Here is a 23983-nt window from a genome sequence, read left to right on the forward strand (position 1 = left end):
AAAACGGCTTCACCTGAGTGGAGGAGCTCTCTCCGATCTACTACCTGCTCTGTAGCATGAAATGGAGCGGAGGTATCGAAGGCAAGACCGGTCGCGAGTCGGCGATCGATAGCGCAATGCCGCAGTCCGAACGCTTCCTCTGGCCGAGCCGTGACCGTGGAGCTGACGACAATCTGCACCGAAGAAAAAGAAGCATTGGCCTGGTACCGTGTTGTCGTTGGCGTGGATCGCTTGGCAAGCTGCCTCTCGCTTGGCACGCAGCTCGCCGCTCGCTTGCTTGTTCGGTCATCGGTCGGTCGGCTTGATAGATGCCGATGATCAAACGCGCGCTCGCCTCTCCGTGAAGGGAGAGGTGTCGTGGCTGACGACGACCAGTAGAGGAGGCTCCCCTTTTCGCGGATCTGTAGCGACCGACGTCGTTGATGGAGGAGGTTTTTCACTTCGCGGTGGCTGCGTGCGTGCTGTCGTTCATTCGTTCGATCACCTGGGATATGGCAGCTCAGCCCTTTGTGAAGTCGAGTGAACTGAGTTGAGCGAGCCCTGGAATCGAGGGGAACTTCCCGGATTAACCGTGTGTGAAGAAAGTGGCCGCAGTGAGACCGCCTCATCAGCAGAAGTACTCGAAGAACCAAATCGCTAAAGAACCAAAGAAAACTCAGAAGAGATCGAACTCTAGCCAAGTGTCGCGATGATGACTCGATTAGGTGCTGCAATTTTCCTCGCGAGCTTGCAACTCGTCTCGGGAAGAATTACCGACGAACGCTCCGGCGATATACGGAGACCGTTCTATATAATCGCCCACATGGCGAACTCCATTCCAACGATGGATTTGTTCCTCAGAGAGGGCGCGAACGCTGTGGAGCTCGATGTGACGTTCGAACCGAACGGAGCGGCTTGGTGGGTTCATCACGGAGTTCCCTGCGACTACTTTCGAGTTTGTCACGAGTCTACCCAATTGGTCGACTATCTCCAAGCCGCAGCTACTCGAAATATCACTCTGATCTTCCTCGATCTCAAAAGTTACAAACTCAGTCCAGAAGCGAAAGAATTCGCCGGAGTCGACCTCGCTCTCAAGCTGTCAGGGCACTTCTTCGATAAGGGCGGTCAACAAACAAATGTTGTCCTGTCGGTGCCGTATGTGACGGAGAAACAGCTCCTCGCGTCCTTCATCGAGAAGATGAAGTCATTGAAACCCGAGCAGCTATCTAAGATCTCCTACGACGTCTCGGAAAACCCAGATTTCAGCGTTGTGGGGAAGATGTTTCGCGATCTCAACGTCACCTCTGCGTGGCAAGGCGACGGCGTGACCAATTGGTACTTCCTTCCAAATATTAGTCCTCGAATAGATAGAGTGATATTTGTACACACAAATGTGCGAGATCATCAGTTGAGTGACTGGATGAGTGAATGAGAACAGGAAGACTTGTCGCTCGCTACTCGTGAAGGCCAAACATTGAGCGACGTTTCCTTCTCCGATTTTAAGGTTCGAGCCCTTCCGGGGCTTCTCCAGAGTACGTGATGCGGTCGAGCTCAGAGACCAAGGCAACGTTTACATCAAGAAGGTGAGCGGATTTTCGGAGACGCAGTGGATGAGCGATTCACTACAGATTCAAGAGGTCATGGGCATGCGGTATGGGACCTCCAGGATGAGACTGAATAATTGTGTCCTCATTCCATCGTAGGTGTATCGTTGGACTGTCGATTACAAGGGACACATCCGACAGCTCATAGATCTTGGCATCGATGGTGTGATGACGAACAATCCGTCGCGAGCTTATCAGGTCGTCAGAGACCTCAAGGAGATCCGTCTCGCGGGAAAGAAGGACAATATCAACGACATATTCTCACTCTAGTCAACGGATCGGTGTCGTCGTGCTCGCTATAATTCAGCCGAGCTTTCTAGTCTTCTACGTGCTCATTTCCACCTCATCAACATCGAACATGTTTCTCTCGTATTGAATGAGAGAAACATGTTGAGCGTTGTACCAGAGCTGCAACGCTCGCTCAGACTTTGTGAGGCCCAAAACTTGTGAGGAAACCCGATTTCACAAGCTCGCCGATGATTTCATCGTCGCGCCCTCCCTCCGTAATTCAGATGTAATCTACTTCAGAGAGTTTCATGGATATTCCAAACGAATCGTCCAATCGTCTGAGATTTCGTTTTAAGACAAAATGCTCACTCACGGACCCTCCGGCTCATCTCCATGGCCACCGTTGTCTTCGCACTCAAGCGGAACCTCGTTCAGCGGGGCGAGCAAGGCTGCTCGGAAGTTGTCTAGAACGAAAAACTACAAATTCTGTGCGATGGCGTCACAGGTGGCTGACCAATCCGTCCACAATCCTGTTGTCCAATTACAAGATGTGGGGCATCCCCTAAAATCGAGCGTTAAGGAGCGAGCAGCCTCATCCGTGTCGGACTTCCGGCTCATCGCGAGGTGAACCTCAGCGACGATTCGGGCTCGAGCCCTTACGTACCAAAACAATCTATGACTCTAACAAATCTGTGGCAACACCGAAGCACCACAAATCAGCAACGAAGGTCTTTAAATCAGTTATCGAGATCTATTACACTTATACAGAGTTCTCACAGCCACCGCCCCCCCCTCTCCCACGATTATCGCACTGACACGGCATAGCTTCCCAACGAAGATACAGATTGGAAAGTTCTTTCCCGAACGAGTAGTTTTAGTATTTATTGATTGTTTTCCCCCGACCAGAATGCCAGCTCCTGAGAAGGACTATGTACTGTGAAATAAAAGCGAAATTACGGTCCACGAAGCGATAAATTCATTCCGCTTGCCTGACCTCAGTCGCCACGGGGCTTGTGAGAGGGAAAAATTCTGGAAGGGTTCAACCGGGGACAGCCGGATAAGAGCAGTGAATCACCACAGCGCGATCCGACCGCTAGAATCAGGAACTGGACGAGTTTCGGGTCAACCGATCCATCGAATCTGTTCCCGTTCCGAAATAGTCTCCGCTTACGATCAGAAGGCGTCAAAGCGATGACCAATACCTAGAGGACTGACCGGGAACTAGGTCCGTTTCTTTCTGTTTCTTTCACCGCGGGTCACGCCGGATTCTCTGGATGCCTCAAGCGGTCCGAAAAGCAAGGGATGGGGAATTCCACCGGCCTCCCGCCCGTGATTCGCGCCAGCGAGACATACGCATAGAAGAATTCTTCGGGAACGAGTAGATTCGATAAGCCTGACTCATTGTGAAGGGCTCCGATATGAATTCGTAATTCAGGCTCGAACAATATACGGATATAATTTTCTCATCCTTCCAGTGACTATTCATCTGTGGAAATGTCTCGGGTGTCGTAGCGAATGTCTGTTCCGAATGGACTTGCTTGGCTCCGTCCTGTGACAAAGAACCATCACTTTCGTCAGATCGAGGAGAGATCTGCCTCGACTTCTGTGAAAGTCTTTTTGTCTGAATAACACTCGCACGGGTGCTCCCACGAGGGGTACGGTCATATCCAGAATGGAATCATAGTCGAAGTTGTTACAAGAGATTCCGTCATCAGAAAATCATCTTCTCACCGTGGGAACCTGCTGTCCTGGGCCGACACCTGAAATCGGACAGGAGGCATCGGGGACAGACAATCACCTGTTTTCCGTCGACTGCAGCTTTTTGCTCCGTTTGTGGGAGATTATGGTAAGGAGTGAGGTTTGTACGCAGGAGAAAAACTCCTTTGCCTGAGTTCATTCGAGTGGCTTCCCCCGAGTCGCAGGGTGACCTGAGTGAGCGAAACTTTTCCTTGAATATTCACGGAGCGGGCGTGGAACCTCATTACTTCATTTAGCCGATGTGTTGCGATTCTTCCGACTGAAACGCTCACGATAGGGTTAGGTACTCATCGATCTTCTCGTAGCACCATGCTAGCAACCCCAGCGTCAGGCATAGAATAATTGGAACAGAATGAAATCCGTAGTCCACGAGTCTACAGTCTACCCGATGGCGTCCGGTTCCTCTAATACCCATCCTACAGTATATGGCTTCCGTACGTGTGCTTTCCATTAGCTCCCCTTCCGCGATTAGAAAACAGTCCATCTCGCCACACATTTCTGTCAATGTACGATTGCTTCTTTCACATGATAAACTGGCATGTGCGCTCACGAGGCCCACGTCGGGCACCATATAGAGTCCTGTTCCTTGGAAAAGCCCCAACGATTGGTCGCTCAGTTCCTTTTTCGGACACTACCGTATTCCCCAACAAACGATACAACGAACCAGGCCGCGGCCACTATCGGTGCTCCGCAACCCCAATACTCTGCTCCACGGATGCTCGGCCGCAACACGACGTCTAGTGCAAGAATGTTTTTTCAGAACAACTCAATTGCTATGCATTGGTGACGTAACCAGAATCCACCTCACAGGCTTCCTGAGGCCGCGCGCCCTGCTCCCAGCAACTGCCGCTTCTGACAATCAATGAGATCGAGGATGCTTGACACCATTCTTGCTAGGCGCGATAATCCGCAGGACGCGCATAATCGAAAGCAATCGACCCTTTCAGAAGCTGACGACTCGACGCACGGCAAAAACGAGCTCTGGTGCCAGTCGTCCACCGGAAGTTCGAAGCTTTGTCAATCTCGCCGATGTGTGTCATTTTCCTAGCGTGACTCGAATCGAAAGTTGCGATATTTCCCGAGAAACATCGAGGGAGCGACAGCGCCCTTTCGTGGAATAATTTTTCCGCAGAGGGAATTAAATTCCCGAATATTCATTGAGCCTATGGTATTTCGGAGGAGGGAATCAGCTGTGGAAGCCTAGAACAGCAGGAATCTTAAAAGATCAATGAAGATCCTATAAGGTGGACCGAGATATTCTTCTTAGATCATCCTCCCGACTCACGTTTTGCGAGAAAGGAGTTATTTCTCATTCGACATCCAAGTTGCCTGATCGAGAACATGAACCCTCGGCACCTACGAACTCGACGGAGCCTCACGGCCGGGCGTTCTCTTTCCATTTTTCCAGCGCGATCCGGTTCTCGGAACACCTCGCAACATTGATCAGTATTCACTTGTCTGGACTTCCTCGATAGCGTGATCGTTCACCATCGACAAAGTCAAAGAAAGGCTGAGAAGTCGACTATCGAGGTGTCCCTGCGATTCTCCCCCAAATGTCCCCATCGACCGCTACCTCTCCGTCGGAGCCGAGGTCCCCGTACCAGCCTGTTACGTGCTCTTGTCCCGGATGGTAGCGGCGGCGGCGCCGACCCGATGTGGAATCCTCTATTCTGTCGCCTCGTCCATCAAGAGGGCTTGAAACTTTATCCATAGTCAGCCCATGACCGATTGAGGATCCCAGGGAGGAACCACGGGAGAACGGCGGATGAGCGCAGCGAGGAAGCTAGAGGGTTGGATGGTATAGGACGGAATGAAGGGCAAAGAGAATATAGAGCGCGATAGAAACAAGAGAAGCAAAACCGATTGTCGGAGGGTGTGTACAGGGTAACGGAGACCAATAAATTTTATTCTGTCTATGGAAGTCCTCGGACGTCTGCCTACTTTACAGTGTGACGACGACGGTGACCATGGACATGAGCGCGAGGGTCCCTGGAAGAGCCTTTTGTGTTGAAAGACTGTATGAGATTTTGTAGGACGGACGTATTTTCGTGATTTGCACTGTTCATGGTACTCTCCAAAGGAGGTGACCTCCGAATTTCGAGAGGAGGGCGCGTCGATGAGCTCATCAGCCAGCTCGATGAATAGTGTTTTCTCACAAAGCTTCAGACCACTAAGATTAATTTTCGGTTGCTCTCATTCATTAATCCAATCATTCAGTCACTTGACTATCGACACTACTCGTGTATTCGTAAACAAATATCTATTTATATCTGGTTCGATCAAGGACTATTGTGGAGGAGGTACCTATCGAAATGTCGTCGCCTTCCCACACAAAGGTGACGTGGAGGACTCGTTCGTGACTCTCTCGATCGAGAATGACCAAGGTGAGATTCGAGAGACTGCGGCGGAGAAACAGTCACTCGTTTGCGTATACCCGAATCGCGCAGCCTTCGCGCTCGCCTATCCCTCTTGACGCGGGCCCCGTTCCCACGAAAATTTTCGCTTCCATACCATTACATACAACCTCAAAGGGGATTGGTGTTTGAGACGGACCCCTTCTGGGAGGGACCCGCGCGGTGAAACTCGAATTCAAGTCCCATGTCTGTCATTTCGATGGTCGAATTTACTCTCCCCATCGGGGAGAGACCATGACTTACATGTTCGAACGTCTCGCTGGGATCCAAATCTGGAATCATTCCTCGAGCGACCTCATAAGATAGTACGGCAAAACAGAAACCACATGACAGATTCCTTGGGAGAATTTTCGGCAGCCTTGGGGGATGTCCTGCGCACGTGGCTGGATGTGACAATACATTCCGTTTACAGAAAATCATCTTCCCATTGTGGCGGACTTCTCATCGAAACAGGCACCTGAAGATTTCGAGGAGGAATATTACAAGCAGAAAAGTGTTTCTCTCCGATTTTGACTATCGTTGTGATGTGAAGGAGCTACCTGCATTCCGGCGGCCCCAGCTTTTTGCTTCACTTACACGAGATCTTGGTATGGTGCAAGGCTTGTCTTCAAGGAAAAAAACTCTTTGGCCTGAGTTCACTCGAGTGGCTCCCCGATGCAAGCTGACCTGAGCGAAAGTTTCGCCTGGAATATTCGCGGAACGGCGGACGTGAAAGCTCATTACTTCATTGGGCCCATGAGGAAGGAAGCCGTTTCTGCGACTTTTACGCTCAAGATAGCGTTCGGTTCTTATCGATATTATCTGAGAAACTGGACGGCAATCCTTGCGTCAAGAGAGTGAGATTGAGAAAAAAAATCATGACACGGTGTCCAGAATCACGCCGATTTTTCTGTCTGGATTGGCTTGCGTGAGGCTTTTACCCACTTTCCAGAGCAGGTTTTGCCGCCCCTTGTTCAGTTAGGCCTAAATACGCGATTGAGAACGATGGCACCGCCTTGTTGGGATCATGATTATTCGCTCATTAGGATTCACGAGGAGCGACGCGCGAGCTGTTGTGACAGCTTAGCGCGGATTCGAATGTTCAGCCAAAGATCAATCGCCAACATTGATCCTCCGGGATAATCGCTGAGTGTGGAGAGTCATTAATGACTATAATCGACCGACGCGACGCATCTAGTTCGAGCGTGTTATGGCCGGGAACCTCCGTGAGGATGCATGCGAATGTCCTCCCCGAATCGGAGCAGGAAGCGACTCCTGGAATTCGATTCCCTCCCCGAGCAGATTTTTTTCTGGAATTCAGTTCCACGAAGTCTCCGCTGACGACGAATGAACTCGAAACTCAGCGGACTTCTGAAAATCATTACGTCAACGCGGCTCATGCGTGTGCTCAGCTTTGTGCTCGAACTATCGATGTTTCACCAAGGTCGACCCGATCAAGGGCAAGCTGGGACAACTCCAGAATTATCATTCCGTCAAAGCGAAATTACCCAAGTTAGCGAACGAAGTGGTCGGTTACGCAATCCTTGTGCGACACGCGATTACGAGCATACTTCCCGGATATCGATGCTGATCAATTTCATGAAGAGAAACCCTGACCGAGGCGGATAATTGGATCAGCTCCGGGAACCTCCCATCGAGGACCGCAGGCTGACTCGAGCGCAATGCTGAAATTCATTCGAGATCCATAGTGCACTCAGTCTTTCGCTTTGACCGCTGCTCCCGAGCTCCCGAGCTTGGGACGGTTGACCTCTAGATGTGCGGGGGTGCGAGAAGGTCCGACGCGCTCGACCGTTTACCAGTGGTCTCAGAAGTATCTGGAGCGTTGCCGGTCGCGGTCTAAAAGAGAATGAAAAGTTGACGTTAATCCACGACTCCGTCCTCGCAGACGGTTTAAGGCTTTCGGGAGCAGAAGGCAATCTCGCGGGCTCTGATGTGGAGCAGCAATTTTCTCTTGTCTTTACGGCAGTCGCCGTCGGTGGCGGCTGCTTCTATCAAGTCAGTCTTTTCCTGGAAATTGCCTATACCCCTCGTACAGATCTCGAGACGCGAGGTCTGACCCTGATTTCGGCCTTTCTGTCCCCCGGACGGCTCGTCTGGCGCGCCTGAGTGAGACCTCTACTCCGTCTACGTTTGTATCGGAGCAAAAACGTGTAGTGGAGCAAATACGGTGCCTCCAAGGAAACTCTCTAGACACTCTCGATTCATCGTGAGGTCAACACAAGAATCTGCTGCGATGCGTCCTCATTGCACCTCGAATCGAGATCCGAGTGATCCGGTATTCTTCTTTTTTTTAATGACCAATCCTCGGGATATTCCTCAGAATCACGCTTAGGGGGGAAGCGCTTGGGATTTCGTCGGTTCGCGATGCTTTTTGTCCGATTCGATCTATTCAAGAGTCTCTCCTCCTTGTCCTTTGTCTTCGCACCGCTGAAAGCCTCTGTCCGTATTTTGAAAGTCGTCGTAGACTAGAGTGGGGCCAGTCACTTCACTGAACTTGGTACCGGTATCCCCAAGTCGACCGAGAGTCTGGGGGTCTTCAGGAGGAAATCTTCGGAATTCGACTCCTGGGAGCAGTTTCTCCTGATTAGCCGAGGAGCTCCGAGTCGATATCAGAGAAGAGCGCTCCGCTTGGTCAGCCCACCAGGCCGACATTCAGTGGAAGCGAGAACCCCGGCCCCGTTCGTCGTCAGCCCCTGAAAAACCCAAAAAGCACGGTTTCGTAAGTCGTTGGATGTCTTCCCTCTTCTCATTGCCTCGCCGCCTTCTTTTCCCTCTTCAGCTGTGTACGTCTCTGGGAGTCCCCCGTGTGTGCCCGGCGAACGCGGCGTCGGCCGGCTCACAGCGCAGCAGGCTCTAATTGGGGAATGCTTCAGCGATTGTGTAACAACTGCGACGATAGCGGAGAACAACAATTCCTGTGACATAACACGCTCGAGCTAATCTCGCTGACTAGTGAGCGCAAGCGAGATCCACCGGAGTGACGATCCTCCAGACGAACGAGTCCGACGTCCGACACTCGTGCATATGAACGATTGGCCGACTTTCTGGAGAGGCGATTAAATCGCATGCGAGGTTTCGTCTCGCCAGGCAACCGGTTCCCCTGACAAATCCTCTCGGATTGAGCCGCTCGTGCGATTTCCGTCTAAACATTCCCCCAAAGCCTTATCAAATCGAATGGCCGCAAGTGGCTCGGGAACAATTTAATTGCGAGCTCTTCATTCATTTCTGAGATACAGCCCGACCGGTGGATTCGTTCGCGGGAAACTCAACCCGCAGGAAAGGTTCTGATGCCACATCCAAGCACCGGGAGTTTCGGCTCGCTGGCTCGGGACGCGTTCTCAGAATTTCACAGTCGCAGAACTCGATTGTTTCCCTCTCCCCCAGCCCGGTTTGATGCACGAGCAAAACATCAGAGTCAGGACCTGAATTTCAGGACGCATGCATCAAGCCAATGGGCGGGACATTTTGCAGAAGAGGACGACGATGAGAACGGGGGATAACTCGTTATCATTAGGGCAATGGGTCAAGTGAGCAATTTCGGTCCGGATCTGTGAGCAATTTTAGTCCAGATCTGCTGCTGCAATCGGGCCAAATTGCAACAGGCTCCTCCTCAAGCGCTCTCTGCCACCACCGCACCGCCATCGGTGCGGGCGCGGGGACAACTCGGCGGCGAGGAAATCAACATAGAGACTAACTCGGCGGGCAAGTTGGCCCAGGGCGCACCCGGGCCATCCTCCTCCGTTTCCAACAGAAATGGTGTCGGGGGGAACAGTCACCATTGTCGCTTATGTCTGCCGACTCGTCGGTCTGCAAAGTGCTATAAGGGAGAACTTTAGCAAATGATCCGTGATTCGTAGGTCTTCCCGGGTCCCTATTGTTGAAACAATTTGATCTTTCAGCTCTGAAGGCCTCTTGATGAGGACATCATGTCTAGATTTAGGAATGGCGACAACCGGAGCAAACATAAAAACGGAAACATTTTTAAGTTGCGTGTTTCCATCGTCCTCAACAGCTCGTTTGTTTTTCCGGGTCTCCGCGTGGAACAGCGCTGGCACGTTAGGCCGGACGACTTGAATGTCTTCAAACTCAGATGACGCTGGAATAATAATGTTAAAATAATTGGATCAGCGCCATCTTCTCGGAGCGTGGGGGAATTTCGTTCGGAGTTTCGCGTAGATCGACAAGGAGCATCCTGAGGTGCTTTATTTATTTTACTTTTTATTTTTATTATTTATTTAAGTTTAGTTTATTCATCTGTGGGGGGAATATTCATCGCAAAAACACTCAGAGGCCTGCTCCTAGGATCCACGGGGAAATGCCGAAATTCCCGGATGTACGGTTTGCGTCAATGCGACGGATAGGGGGGGACTTCAGTGATTCTCGGAATCCTCTCGCGGAGAAATATCGTTGAAAAATCCAGAGGAATGAGGAAGATGCTTACGCGGAGGACAGCTTCCTTGAATGAACTCACTTAGCAGTCATCCGTGAGGGTACGACCCCCGGATTGATGCTGGAATGATTAAAAAAAAGTCTTCCATGACCCATCCATATGTGTGCATGCGGTATCTCTGGAAACGCGACGTCGCCGGAGGGATAGCGACCCTTCGACTCGCGCACGCCGCTCCCTCTCTCTTGCCCCGTCTCTTCTCATCAGACGAAGTCTCGTTACCCGTTCTCCTTCTTTTTCTACTCGTTCCCATCGGCCTGCCGCTGTGGCGGCTCGCTCAGTGTGTGTATTTTGCGTCGTCCGGGACGACCGTGATTTGCGAACGAGTATCTCTTCAGAAAAGGGCGCACGTCCTCAGGAGATGCTGAGCACGCAGATAAAACGAGCAGGCTTGCAAGCAGACAAGCGGGATAGCAAGAAGGAGTCAACATTGACGGGACTAAAGTTTCTCCTTCGTTAAACTCGGTTTCGGAGCCCTCTGTCGAACCTCACGAAGCTCACCAACTCTGTCGCTCGCGATTCCTCGCTAACATTCAATTCACGAGCTGCGGAATCGCCGTCCGTCGAGATTAAGGCAGATTGCGCTCGAGGAGGAAAAAATAATGCGCTCGGATGAGCTCTCGGCTCTGCCGCCACCGGCGACTGGAATTTTGATTGAGGTCGCTTCTGAAACGGCAGCAGGATCTTTCCGAGGACTCCTCATTTTCCCAGAGTCGTCGACGAGGAGCAAACACTCGAATCATCATAGAGGATATCATGTGGACTTCGAGGATCACAGAGACGACCGATCGAGAGCACGAGCTTGCGAGGGATGGAGTTCGGGGTGCGAGCCGGGAGAATACGTATCCTCAGACACTACTCGACCTCCCCCACCCAGCTAATTGGGAAGAGCGGGCAGCGTATGCGCAGCTACTTATGAATTGAACAACTCGTTTGAGTCCGGTTGACCAAGTCCCTCAGACACGAATCCACTCGATATAATTAGCATCAGGAGGTTTGCTTCCACAAGTGGATTCGCGGTCTCCAGCTCTCTGGAGCCCGACAGGACATTTTTTTGGATCGTTCCCCGTGATCACAGCAGATATATATTTCGAGACATCCTCGAGAGAAATCCGACCCTGTCACAATCAGGGCTGCGTGTTTTCGGAATCTCCTCCATTGTGAGCGACCGAGAGAATAAAAAAGGTCTCAACGAAACATCCTCTCTGAGTAATGAACAGAAGCCGAGGGCTTGCCCGAACGAATAAGAGCCGATCGCGTCCTCCCAGATGTTGATCGATCCGGGAGAATAATTGGAGTATTGTATCGTCGAGGCTCCGCAGGTTGGGACGGCGATCGTTCCGAAGCGGTTTTCAGAGCGAGAATCGGGAACACGGGTCGCAGAGTAATCCATGGTCTTGGACGCTTAAAGTCACGCTCAGATCCGTAGCGCAATGCTCCGAGCGCCAGGATGAACTCGAAGTTTTAATCCTCACCTTGACATTCCGAAACCACCAGGACATGAGTGAGTGAACATTCAAGCCAAGGAGTCGCTCATGAGGCGCAGAAGAGCTTCCCGAGGGGAAGATCGCGCGTTCTCGAGGAAGGAAGCAAACGATCCCTTCTTGACGTTCCCCTTCCTCCGAGCTGCTCGCACGATCATCTCTCGGCCAGCTTTCCAGCTTGGCACCAGAAATTCTCGTTGTTGTACCGTTTCGTTCGGCACGACGGCTTTCAGACGAGATGTCGCGTTTCGCAAACGTCTATTAGGCGCGAGAGGTTGTTTCCGATTTTGATCTCACCCATTTACCGTACACTGCGGACACAATTTGGCCGTGAGAGGCGGAGCTGAACGTGAGCGTGGATCCCGCGTAATCTCGTTCATTTCTGCGATTTCGATAACGCATCCGACAGCATTGATGGGCAATCGCGACAGGAACGTCGATGAGCCGGCTCGATGCGCGAGTTCGATAGAGCGGACTCGATCGGCGTTTTAAATTGGCAATCCCGATGCCGCGTTGATAAGGATTTTAATTGTCTCCAGGCTTCACTTCTTCCCAAGCTCTCGAGCTAGAGTTGTTTCGGGGGATCGCCCGGCTCGATCCTCTCTTCTTCTTTTTCTCCTTCTAAATTATTCCTCCCTTTCGCTTCCAGCCAAGTTCCGATTTCCAGAGATCCTCCGACCTCGCGAGCTCATCTCCATTCTGGAAGCAGGTCTGAATTTTGTATTCCCGGATGACTTTTTTCTTTGTAGATCCCGTCCAGCGTGAGTTCGTCGACGTACGTCGCTTCTCTCCTCGACCACGTCGATCCCACACTGCATGCGGTGGTTCCGGAGACAATCAGTCGCGCAGATTCGCTCCATTTAGGATCAACGTCATATATCGATGGTGTCACCACCATTCGGTGGGAACGTTGCAGTCAAATCAGTGGTAAATTTCGCGTGAAGATTGTATCTTCCTCGTGAGCTTCATTTGCGAAGGATCCAACAGCGGGGACACCGATCCCGGACGCAAACGTTCGGAAGAGATCGAAGCGCAAGAGGGGCGCTCACGGAGATTGTTCTCCCCTGGCGGTTCCCCCGTGTTTTCGTTTGTAGCCGCACTCGCCTCTTTCCCGGAATCGTACCTACAACGCTCGTCCGCGGAGCCTTTGAGAACAGAATGAATAAACCTTCCGAGGGCATGATCACAGTCAGATACAGCTGGTACACCGGTCTGAAAACCTCATTCAGATGTAGCTTTTCGTTAAGACATCAGATCTCTCCCCTCTAGAAGGGATTCGACTCGTATCTCGGGGCCGAGGTCGTAACGGGGAGAAGGAGCGACCGATATTTTCCTGCTCCGCCCTTACACTTACTCGCCGGAGGCGAAATGTGGGAATAAAATTTTAATATCCTGCACGCAGCCACGACGCGCCGACTCGCCCCGGACGACGATCCGAGCGAACGGACGAGATACTGACCGCTCGAGAGAGCCATAGACAATGTGGGGTTTATGAAAAACGGAGCTCCTCAAACCTGTCCGACAGCGAATCGGCCCTGAATCCTGATCGAAGCTGATTGTCGGGAACAATCATTGCAGCTGGAATGGCCAGAATAGATGATGAGTTGAATAAATCGATTGATCCTGACTCGCGGCAGCCGCTGGGTCGAAAAGTCATTTGCTGGTTAGCTTTGCTCTTAATCTCCGTATCCAGTCATGCTTTTGTAAATCTGCTCCTCATCTCTCGGCCGCTCTCCCATTGTCCGACTCCATACTCGAGTGTGTCTTCCGAGTTTAAGTTTGAGATCCGATGTCATCCGATTACGACCGACGGGTCAGAGTCCGAGCCCATGAAAGAACCGAAATGAGATTACCGCCTCGGTACGGCCTCAGGCTTAGGTCATACCACGACTGTTCTGACACCTCAAGATCCTAGATAGCCGCGACGAAGAAACGAATCCCGTCGTATCCTTCGCGCGGGAATCCGTCCGAATAGTCTCCCTCTCCCATGCATGCGCATTGATTGCCTCATTTTCCCATGATTTTCATGCTCCGGGCTTGGAATGATTTGGAGATCCATCGAATTTATCGCACTCGGTTTCCGGTGCGTAGCTTCGTGTGCGTCGCTAATTCTGCGGCTCTCCGTCCGAGAGTCCACGCTAATTTGGGAGCCGTTCCAGCGCGTCTTTTTGTCGGTCTCCATCGTCCTGCATGCTGGGCGTCCGCCCGCCCGCACGTACTCCTCCTCCTCCCTTGCCTGGTCGCTCTTATCGCCTCAACCCATCTCGCTACACCCTCCCTTGGAAGTTGACAAGTTATGTTGTTCGGAAAGTAGATTTATTTCCAGACCTTTTGTTCCATGAACAGTGCTCGGTTGGGCGTGTTATCAGTGTTGGCTCATAACAGCGTGCCGAAACGCGAGCGTTTCCTCGAGGAAAAATCACGTCCGCTCCAAACAATGCGCCGATGTAGATGACGCCGATGTTAATAGTATCATCATCGAAGGCCGGCGATAGGACGGAATGCCGCCCGTATCAATCGCGGGTCCGAACTCGCGCATGCTCCGGAGGCCGCCCCGCATCGGGCAGTGATCTCGTCGGAAATAAAGTGATTCCATGGAGTCACCCGCAGGAGATACCGGAGTTGCGGCGGCCGAGTTCAGCGATGCGTTCAGCTCAAAACGGCGCGGCGTCGGCTTATCGTACGGACAGGCTCGTCTCGTGGGTTAGCTTGGCGAAAATCCGCCGGCGAGGTCCACCGCTCATGAGCAAACTTCACAACGTTGTCTTTTGTTCCTCAAGGCCAGAATTGATGATGTGGCTGCTCCGCCGCGCGGCATCTACATACAATCTATACATCTCCGAATAACCCTAGCCTAGAAGTTCGATAATCTGAAACATCTGTGTATGATGGACGGCGGGCAATGGGCGCGGTTTATCGGTGGCTCCGATGCATCGGGGGATCGGCACTGGATTTCCGGGCATTGGATTTCATGACTGATTTTTTCGCGGTAGGGATGTAGGTTGGTCGTGGGGACTTCGGAGCTGTCCCTGAGGAGGAATGTTCAGTTGGCAGACCAGAGGTCGAAATTCTTCTCGCCCGAGAAGACCCGTTCTGGCCGGCACGGAACTATCGTGACGCCCGCGCCCCTCGAATCGAGCTGCTCCGACTCCTTCGACCTATTAACGACGTATTGCTCCGGAGAGAGAAGCCGTAATGCGGAGAAAACCGACTCATTCAATGGTCGACCTGATAGCCAGCTCAGGGTGCTCGGAGCGCTCGGAAAAGGTACCAGAGCCTGTTGTTCAATGAGCTGGATCCGAGGGAGAACTTTTCCTCGCAGATGCTCGACCTACTGGTTCCTTCTCCTGCGTACTAAAGTACTGAGCTGACTCAGAGGTAATAATCGTGGAACCAGGGTTCAGCCAAGGAGAATTTGAAATGAATTCAAAGAATCATAACTAAGGCTTCCCCATAATCGTGGAGCCCGTTTTGAAGACTCGAGAGGGGGACGGGAACTGGAATTTTTCCAGGGATGCTCGCTCGAGGAAAACGAAGTTATTCCCGGCGGGAAACCGACTGAAAGTAGGGGTGTCTATCTCGTTTCTCCCGGTAGAATGGTCGGTGAGCTTCTCTGAATTATACTCTTCGACTCTGACACGATGAACCTCATAATTTTTCGATCGTGCTCCTGCAGGAGCGGCAGCCTTGAAGAGGGCCACGAAAAATCCTTAAAACACCGGGCTGCAACGTTCTTCGAGACTACCTGCGCATCCGCGCGCACGGAACGAATTCCAGGCGGGGGCGAGATGTATTGTGGGCCGATCGACGACTTGATGGCGAGTGTTTCGCGAAACAAAGCGGAACAATTCGATCGAAGTCTGAGCTTTTCGAAGTTCTCGGGAAGAGGTTCCGGGATGATGATGATGATTTTCCAATTCCAGGACCGAGAGCGGGGTATAGCGCAAACACCGCGAGAAATCGCACTGTACGCAGCAGAGCCCAGAGCCTTAACTCCACGCACTCAACTGGTCTTGAAGAGTCCACTCAGATCTTCGAATATCTCCGAGTTTGCGATGAAGCTCGACGTCAGGATCCAGCTCAACTCCTACCTCTCTTCGGAAGAATTTATGTCAGTGATCGAAGCCCTTGACAGGTGGAAAAAGTCTCCCCCTAAACTTTGTGAGATGATTTCGAAAATCATGAGGAGCATCGAGGGACATTCATCGTGGACGATTGCATATGGAAATTTCTACTGTAGAAGTGTTGCGCCAAGCGATCTCTGTGTTTTCGCAAGTCACAAACAGAATCAAATGGCCATCCTCAGGGGCTCATGGATCTCAGGAACCGTAGCGTGAGTTCCCTTTTCTTGTATCTTTCCCGCTACTTCTTTCCTAATCTCATAGAAGTCAATCCGGAGACTCGTGGATACTTATCCGCTCGGGCTATTTTCTACATGTCGGGGATGTCGACCGAATATTTTTCCCATAAGTCCAGTCTCAGCGGGATGTTCGAACAAGAAGCTTGTGAGGCGGAAATGTCTGGACTTCGGCGGCGCCTCTCCTCCGGTTCGCGAGCTGGAACGATCCGTGGAGAGATGTCGTGCGGCGACAGCCCCCGGAGTCTGCTCTGAAATCGTGAAACTTCTCACAGAAAATGACGGCTCGCTGAATTTCCTGACCGTCTGCGGTGGGTGCGTACATCGAAATTCGGCAGGAGTGATGTCTCAAGCGTGGAGCTTCTCGAATTCTCGAATATCGCGACTCGCGGCGGCTCAATCAGACGGCCCAGTCAACCCGCTCGGCGATTATCGTTGCTCTTTTCACCCTCAGAGACTTCTGCATCAGTCTGGAGGAAAACGTTGAGAATTCAGCCATAGCCTTTTTCGGAGAAATTACCGATATGAGTCTTTTCATAGTCCGACTCATGCCGACAGAATAGCAAATGACATCGGCTCCTTCCTCGAAGGCTGAATCGACCACCGGTCTGAGAATCCTCAGCCGTGAATCAACAATTGCTATCGAGATCCCTACTTGAAGAAATAAAGTCACGAATCAGCCGATGCAAGGCGCTTTGCTCCGGACCTTTATTCCATTATCCTCCTTAGGCCGCCTCCTAATTTCCTCCAAGAGGACGACACGCCTCCGTTAAAGCAAGCTGGGCGAGCTCACCCTCCTCTCATCAGTTCGGAGCCGAGTTGTCCACTCGCTGACTCGCGTCTCTGTTCCGTTTGATGAACTCGCTGTATCGCCTCCTTATCTGGTCCCTTACGAAGAGGCTCATGTCTGCAGCCGAGGTACCGTCCCCTTCCCTCAAGCGTTTATCGAACTGGATCAAAGCGTTCTGCATCGCGTTATGGTGCAGCCTTGCGTGCTCTTCCCAAGGAACGAATGCTTGCTTCGAGCTCAGGAATCCTTCCATAGCCAGCACGTATAACTCAACGGTTTTTGCGCAGATCGCCGCATTCTTCTCGCGCACGTTCAAGTCAAGGGACGTGCCGAGATCATGAATGTTGCCAGCTGCGAACATTCTCCCATATCGCTCCACGTTGTCGAGGAAGCTACCGAAGGTGTAGCATTCTCGATGGCTTGCGGGAAACAATTCTTGCAGTGTGTTTTCGGAGAACATTTTCGAAATGAAATCCTTGAGCTGCCTCACGAATATCGGCTCGAACTCTGTGCGAGGAGATTCGGTGGAGAGAAGAAAAATCGAATTTAGCAACTTCTCCTGTTTCTTTCGGACTGAGTGGATTCCATCTCGTCAACAACAAAGTCATGCGGACTAGTGCATCACTAGAACCTATGGAGGATATCTCATCTGTCCCATAGATCAAATCACCTGATTCTTCTCCACGGAACTTTGTTGAAGTGGCTGGCAGCAAGCCGGGGTGGGGCATCAGGAAGCATTCCAGAGTTCTGAAAAATTCTCTCAGATCCTCTGAGGCTCTCTCAGGATCCTCACCGAAAACCAGCATCCGCCCAACGTTCGTCAGGCGTCTGAGTTGAGTTGTGGGGCGAAAAAAAATTTAAGAAGCGATTCCATTATCCGGTCTCGGAAATTATCGGATCGTATTTCAACAAAGACCGGGTATGACGGATCGATCATCCCGTACCGTTCAAGTAAACGACGACCACCCCCCAACCGTACGGCGCCTGATGCAAATCCTGCCAATCGCGCACCAGGAAGACAAGGTTCTGCAACGTCGCCGTTCCCTCGGAAACGTGTCTCGCGTACTGCACGGCCAGCTGAATGTTGCAAAAGTCCTGACTGCTCAGATCCTGCGACACGTTGAAGATCTGTATCGACGACGTGAGCAAGGTGAAGAGCAAGATTTCAATTGAATTCTTCAACTCGCTCCTCGGATCGAAAACTCCCTGGCTGTCCATGACGACGACTGCAACACGTTCGCCCGAAGCACTCTCAACCTGGAAGGGTCTCCGCTTTCAGGGCGACAGAAACAAAGGAGCGATCGCTCGAAAAATCCAACCGAAGACTTTTCGGAGACATTCTCTCGTTGCCTCGTTCAAATTGAACGTGCGGACACTCGAAGCAGATACCTCAAATATCTCGTCCCAGATGTGGATTCCCGCCGTCGAGTCCTCGGTCGATAGCCCCCAGGCGAAACCAACCAGCTCCTCGTTTGCGGTGGGCGAATCTTTGTCTCTGTTCTTCAGGTATCTGTCGAGAATTCATTCGACAAATCAGGAGCAACTCATTTTCTCGAGGTTGACGAGTCGACTTTCGGTTCCTTCAGATCGGCTTCCGACACGATGCTCATCTGACTCGAACTTCTGTCGACCATTTTGACAGTATTATCAGTAGAGCCCGTGGTTTTAAGCATTAATCTGTTTTTTCATTATTTATTGAGAATTGATGAAAATCTTTCTCTTCAATTCTTCTTGTTCTTTTCCAACGGAGCAGGAGATATGGAGAAAAGTAATGGAAAAAGCATATTGATCCATGATTAATATTCAGCGAAGAAATCATGAATGCCTGAAACCACAGGCTCTAACTATTAGTATTGGAAATCAGGTCCGTTTTGGGAATCAGGAAGGACGTCCCAGAATAGGACGGAAGGCTCCCCGCTGGGCTTCGCGGTTCTCCCTCGAGGATTAGGATTGTCTGTCGTAGGTTCCCAATTCGAAATAACTTTAATCGGTCCAGCTCACCTTACTATAAGATTCAGCATGAAGCTGCGACCCTGTCTGGAGCGCCCTGCTATGTTAATCACGATTACTTTCGAGGATCTCACTCTCAATTCACTCAGGAACCGGAAGCTTTCCTCATGGAAGACGAGGCTCCCATTCTCTGAAGAGAGAATTTCTAGAGCTGGCATTTTGGAGCACACCACCGGCTGGGGAGCGATGCTAGGAGGAGTGATATTTTTCTATGAAAGTTTTTGACTTGGCTTAACTACCTATCCGCGGAAATCGGCCCGACTTAGCCCGATGAGACCGCTATTAGCCGGCTTGAATGGGGGGATCACGATATAGTCCAAAAGGCAGTTCCACGAATATAACTCCGATCTATAAGGACTCTCGATGGAATCATGCAATCGAGATAGCACATTCGTTTAGGTAGAATTTGGAGGCATATCAGTGATTGAGAGCAGCCCTTCCTAGATATCAGGGGATGAGCTCCGAAACGACCGGAGGGGATCCCGCTCCTCATAACCCCTTGGAACTTCCGGCTCATCAGAAATTACATCGCGGTCGGACTCCTGGTTTTCAGTATGTAGAGTCAACGGGGTCTCTATTCGCGGCAGAGGGGGTCTCGACCAGCAGCTGAGGTCCGCTTGCGACCCCCGGCGATCTTAAGTGGACATCTCGCGACTCGAATCCGGTTCACAAGGTCTGGTACCACCGGAGTGGATCCGAGAGAGCTCACAATATATTCTCTGACGCCGATGGCGTCACCGGTCAGGCTCGATCCGCGCTCGACGGCGAGAGATGCCGCTATCGGGTTAGGGATCAACACGTTCGATTCTCGTGATGGTGACAAAGTTCTGTGTTGTCGACCGTGTACGTATTCATATATGCAAGCACGCTGGCAGACGGGAATGCATGCGAGAGAGCGCGTAGTTCATCAAAATTCATCCGGACAAGAGGCCGAACGCGTGAAGCCTCAGCTGTTGAGGCTCCGACCAAGAGATCAAGCAAGTGAAGACGGGCCGTATCAAAATGCGCTCGCTCGGTGACATACAGCAAGTTTCGCCCATCTGTCCTCGTAAATGACGTTTTGGACGAGGCCGCGATGGCAAGAACGGCGGAGGGAACGACATCGTTGTCGAAAAATGCCGTTTCCGAATTTGCATTCTAAGCCTCCGAAGACTGACGGAGACGGCAAGGACGGAAGAGGCTTGAAGCGATTCCCGGCGCTTTCGAGAAGAAGAGAAGCAGATCAGCCAAACGACTATGGTTTCCTCGACTCGGATCCTTCGAGCCATCAGCGGGCATTGATGTGTTGCTCGCGGAAATCTTATCAGCCATTCGGTCGAGATCACCATTGCCATACTGCGACGATTCCGAGTTCCGATGCCCCGGCGGGAAGACTTTCTGATGTGAGTCCATCTTGAGCGAGAATTATCGAATTCGGGAGCGCGAATCGGAACTCAGCCTTCTCCTGATCCAAATCGCAAAGTCTGCAGCCTGATAACTCGTGAAGAAAATTATTCATTTTTCACAAGATGAAATTTTGCTCGATGTTCTCGAATTCTCCATAGTCTCGATCCCAGGTGATAACCAAAACACATGAGACAAGCATCGGCATCATACAATGGAGCACTCATTATCGAGGTTCACCAAGACCATCTTTCCACGATTCAGACGCTGACGGAGTAAAAAACGAATTCCCCCGCAGGCCCCGGTGGAAAGATCAAATTGGATAAATGCGTGTGATTTACACTAGCGGAATCGTCGGCTGTCAGAGACACCTGGTCACCACTACCTCTTCCGCGTCCACCACCGCTACTCTGCTCTTTCGCGTTCAAGCTCCGTTTTCTTTCTCTTCCTTCTCAACGCTGCCCGTCGCCTCGCTCCCTTTCGCATCGAAAGGGCTTCCGTTCGGAGCTGTAGCTCCAATTGATTAATCTCCGCTTCATGCCGAATTAAGAAGCGAATGGTCGTCTCTTGAATGACCGTTTGTTCGCCTAATGCCTCGTTTCTTCCCCTCACCCGCCCTATTTCGAAATTCCTTCTCAATTTCGATCCTTTTCACTGTCATTTCATAATTCTAGATAATCTCCCAGGCCGTTCCTCCCCCGTCAGAGAGAACCAAGACGGTGATGCTTGGGTTACTCATGTACTTTCGTCCTTAAACTCCGTAGCCATTTCGTCTGAGGTTTCGCGTCGGGAATGAAATCCCACCGCGGAACGCTCGAGATAGGAATCCGCTTCAACTCCTGAAACCTGAAACAAGGCAATTATGTCGCTCTGCGCGGTCGCTATTCCGCCATCGGGAAAGAAGGGGGGCGGGTCGTGACGGGGAATGACGAGAAGGAGTAATTGTAGGTAGAAGGAAAAGTCCGCACCGACAGTCAGACGAGGTCAGGGAGTCATCTTGGTGTCCCCTCATCATGAAACGACATATCCCAACGCTCGAGCGCGCCGAAATATGTCTCCAAGAGGAGCATATGCGGCTTCCGAGCGCTCCGCTCCGGAGACCCACCAAGCTATAAGAGCGGAACTAGCCCTCTGGATCCGAGAGTTCACGGAAAGTAAGAAAGTCAATGACCGAACTCGGCCCCAGGATGACCTGGAAGTTAATGCCGATGACGTATACCTTGAGCCTGATTCCGGAGTGGCCTTATCACTTATCACATTCCGAATGGGATCGGTGTCGGGTGACTCCAGGAGAATCTGAACCGGCACTCGAAGGAATCGACGTCGATTCAGTTTCACGTTACAAATCACCGGATAGACACTTGTGGGTAGAGAATTTCAATCGCGCATCGGACAAGTCGAACGGATTTCTCCTCGACTATCAGACCTGACAGTCCAATTATTATTATTATTATTATTGTCCCGCAAGCAGGCAACGTCGAGTCGGATTTCCCCCGGAAAATACGCTCATCTCCTGTTTGCCCCCTTCCCCCCCTTCCCGATGCTCGAGGGGATCAGTGCGATCGAGGCAGCTGATGAGCTTGAACCTCACACCGTCCCACCGCATTTCTGAGGCTCTCCGCCAGGGTCATCGATGGTGTATTGTGGCGACGGTAAATCCCGAGAATTGCTGGGATTGTTGGATTGCCCGCCGAGAGGCTGATCGGTTCACTAGCGAGCTGGATTGTGTGTTGGCCCCGATGCGTTCTTCTTCCGCTCGGCTAGAGTCTCTCGATAGCGAGCTGAGGTCACAAAGTATAGGAGGGCACTTAGCGATGACATCAGAGACTTTGCTCTCTTGACATCTTCAAAGAGAAAAACAAGCCCAAATACAGCATTGAGCTCCACCACAGACTCCACTTCACATCGACCGGGCGTACGGACGAGCGCGGATTCGCGGCGGAAATCTCTGGCTCGTTCGTCTTGTCTGGGCTTCCCATTTTTGTTCGCTGATCTGCAATACTGTCGCAAATATCGCGATCCCTCCGAAGCTTCCACATCACAGGAAATAACGAATAAAAATGCGCTGGAAAAGACGAGTGACTTCGAGAAAGGGTCGCAGGAGATCCCGCGGAAAAGTTCGGAAGCGCTGTGACTCTTATCCTCGTCCCGCTCTCCAGTCGGGCGCGCGTTTGCGTCTCTTTCTCCTCAGGGAAACTGACAAGCGGGACATTTTTCCTCCCAGCTTGGATGAGGTCTATGCAAATTAATTTTCCTCTCTGGCGTTTCTCGCTTCGGACGACTTCGTCATCGGAAGTGTCCTTGAAGGAAATGGCCGTGCTTCGTTATCAGATGCGAGTCATGTGACCCAATTGATAGATTGAGAAACTCGTACCGAATTGATTCTTCGCAGGAATTTTCCTTCCCGCATAAAACGTCTCCGAATATCTTGCGGGCGAGTGAGCCCCACGACCACCAAGGCTCACGGTGCTTGGGAAACACGCATCATGAATGCGGTCGATGAATTTTTCCCTCTGGAGAATTATGGAGCGTTCATTTCCTTTGTCGAATATTCTCGCTTGGTCTCCGTATTCCCCGTGAACAGTTCCAGCCCTGAATGAAGCTTTTCCACCAAGCCTTTGTCGTGCAGCGTAGTGCGACGTGTATTGTGGAACTTTTTGCGGGGAAAACCGTGTCCATGACAAGATCTCGCAAGTGCAAAATACGCCTTTTTTCCGTCAAAGCTCTCGCTGGATACTGGCTCCTGCAAAGCTCTCTTTGCTTCTCGGCCGGAATAGACTTCACCGAGGAGGTCCGAGGCGGAACGCTTGAGCTCGGACGGTGCTTGGATGCAGATGTGTGCGGCCATTGATGCTTTCCAACTCTTTCTCTCTGAACGTGTACAAGTCGTCGAAAGTTTTGTGAGTCTTTCGCTGTTTGTGTGCATTCAAAATACTACCATCCGACTGGCTGACCATTGCAACCAGAGTTGGCTCGTTTACCAAGGAGGCACGCGTCCACACGCCCTCTCGGTCGGATCCGCTCCAAGCGTTTCGCACAATACATATTTGAATGGCAGCAACAGCAGCGACCAGATGACTTCCAGGACTTGTGTGGATATGCAGTACTCAGAGTCAGGATGTCCATATTTCTCCCCGTACTGAGTGCAATCGTGGAAGAGGAAATCTCTGACTGAGGACCTTCCAGCCTTTTGAAGGTCGAACATAGCTGGCTTCGAGACCCCGCCGAAAAAACGTAGACGACGTCGAAAATCGTGAAATATGCGAGTGTTCGACCTCTGCCTGGGACATTCTGAGAAACTCGAAGCTCCGTCTGAGGCTTGTATATCACTGAGTTTCCGGAAGGGTCCCGGAATCTGTGATTGGAAGATCCATGGGAATCAGCTTGGAGATGCTGAATCGGCTCTGAGTGGGTCCCCCACATCTTCCGTGGTAATTCCTCTCGAGCGCACACTTCGTCTCGCTCTTGACAAGTGGAGCCATAATAATTGGTGTGAATTATAAACAAGATTCCTCAGGATAATTACCGG

The 23983-nt window shown here is 51.4% G+C and overlaps 3 protein-coding genes across 3 annotated transcripts; 1 reads left to right on the forward strand and 2 right to left on the reverse strand.

The window, feature by feature from the left end:
* Nucleotides 1-472: 472 nt before the first annotated feature.
* On the forward strand, nt 473-2031 carry LOC100899602 (sphingomyelin phosphodiesterase D). The gene is made up of 3 exons (XM_003741756.2): nt 473-1314; nt 1484-1562; nt 1683-2031. The coding sequence occupies exons 1-3, from the start codon at nt 689-691 to the stop codon at nt 1851-1853; spliced, it is 876 nt and encodes a 291-aa protein (XP_003741804.2). The 5' UTR covers nt 473-688; the 3' UTR covers nt 1854-2031.
* A 15043-nt stretch (nt 2032-17074) lies between these two features.
* LOC114828131 (atlastin-2) lies at nt 17075-17867 on the reverse strand. Its single transcript, XM_029111015.1, has 2 exons — nt 17732-17867; nt 17075-17568 (listed from the first exon to the last, which is right to left on the reverse strand). Exons 1-2 carry the CDS (start codon nt 17865-17867, stop codon nt 17075-17077), a joined length of 630 nt encoding a protein of 209 aa, XP_028966848.1.
* LOC100897150 (atlastin-1) lies at nt 17840-19229 on the reverse strand. The gene is made up of 4 exons (XM_003741740.2): nt 19063-19229; nt 18451-18571; nt 18006-18318; nt 17840-17889 (listed from the first exon to the last, which is right to left on the reverse strand). Exons 1-4 carry the CDS (start codon nt 19227-19229, stop codon nt 17882-17884), a joined length of 609 nt encoding a protein of 202 aa, XP_003741788.2. The 3' UTR covers nt 17840-17881.
* Between the last annotated feature and the right edge of the window lie 4754 nt (nt 19230-23983).

The sequence above is a fragment of the Galendromus occidentalis genome, unplaced genomic scaffold, assembly GCF_000255335.2.
Source record: "Galendromus occidentalis unplaced genomic scaffold, Mocc_1.1 scf7180000077192, whole genome shotgun sequence".
Taxonomy (NCBI): Eukaryota; Metazoa; Arthropoda; class Arachnida; order Mesostigmata; family Phytoseiidae; genus Galendromus; species Galendromus occidentalis.

Excerpts from the sequence above, each read along its gene's own strand:
- LOC100897150 (XM_003741740.2), bottom strand. The coding sequence starts at position 19,229 with ATGCCAGCTCTAGAAATTCTCTCTTCAGAGAATGGGAGCCTCGTCTTC. Across the intron at positions 18,572-19,062 it reads ATGCTGAATCTTATAGTAAG|ATACCTGAAGAACAGAGACA; the intron begins GTGAGCTGGACC and ends AATTCTCGACAG. Across the intron at positions 18,319-18,450 it reads TCTGGGACGAGATATTTGAG|GTTGAGAGTGCTTCGGGCGA; the intron begins GTATCTGCTTCG and ends AGACCCTTCCAG.
- LOC100899602 (XM_003741756.2), top strand. The coding sequence starts at position 689 with ATGATGACTCGATTAGGTGCTGCAATTTTCCTCGCGAGCTTGCAACTC. Across the intron at positions 1,315-1,483 it reads GGCGACGGCGTGACCAATTG|GTTCGAGCCCTTCCGGGGCT; the intron begins GTACTTCCTTCC and ends TCCGATTTTAAG. Across the intron at positions 1,563-1,682 it reads GCAACGTTTACATCAAGAAG|GTGTATCGTTGGACTGTCGA; the intron begins GTGAGCGGATTT and ends ATTCCATCGTAG.
- LOC114828131 (XM_029111015.1), bottom strand. The coding sequence starts at position 17,867 with ATGCTGGTTTTCGGTGAGGATCCTGAGAGAGCCTCAGAGGATCTGAGA. Across the intron at positions 17,569-17,731 it reads GTTCCGTGGAGAAGAATCAG|AGTTCGAGCCGATATTCGTG; the intron begins GTGATTTGATCT and ends CTCCTCGCACAG.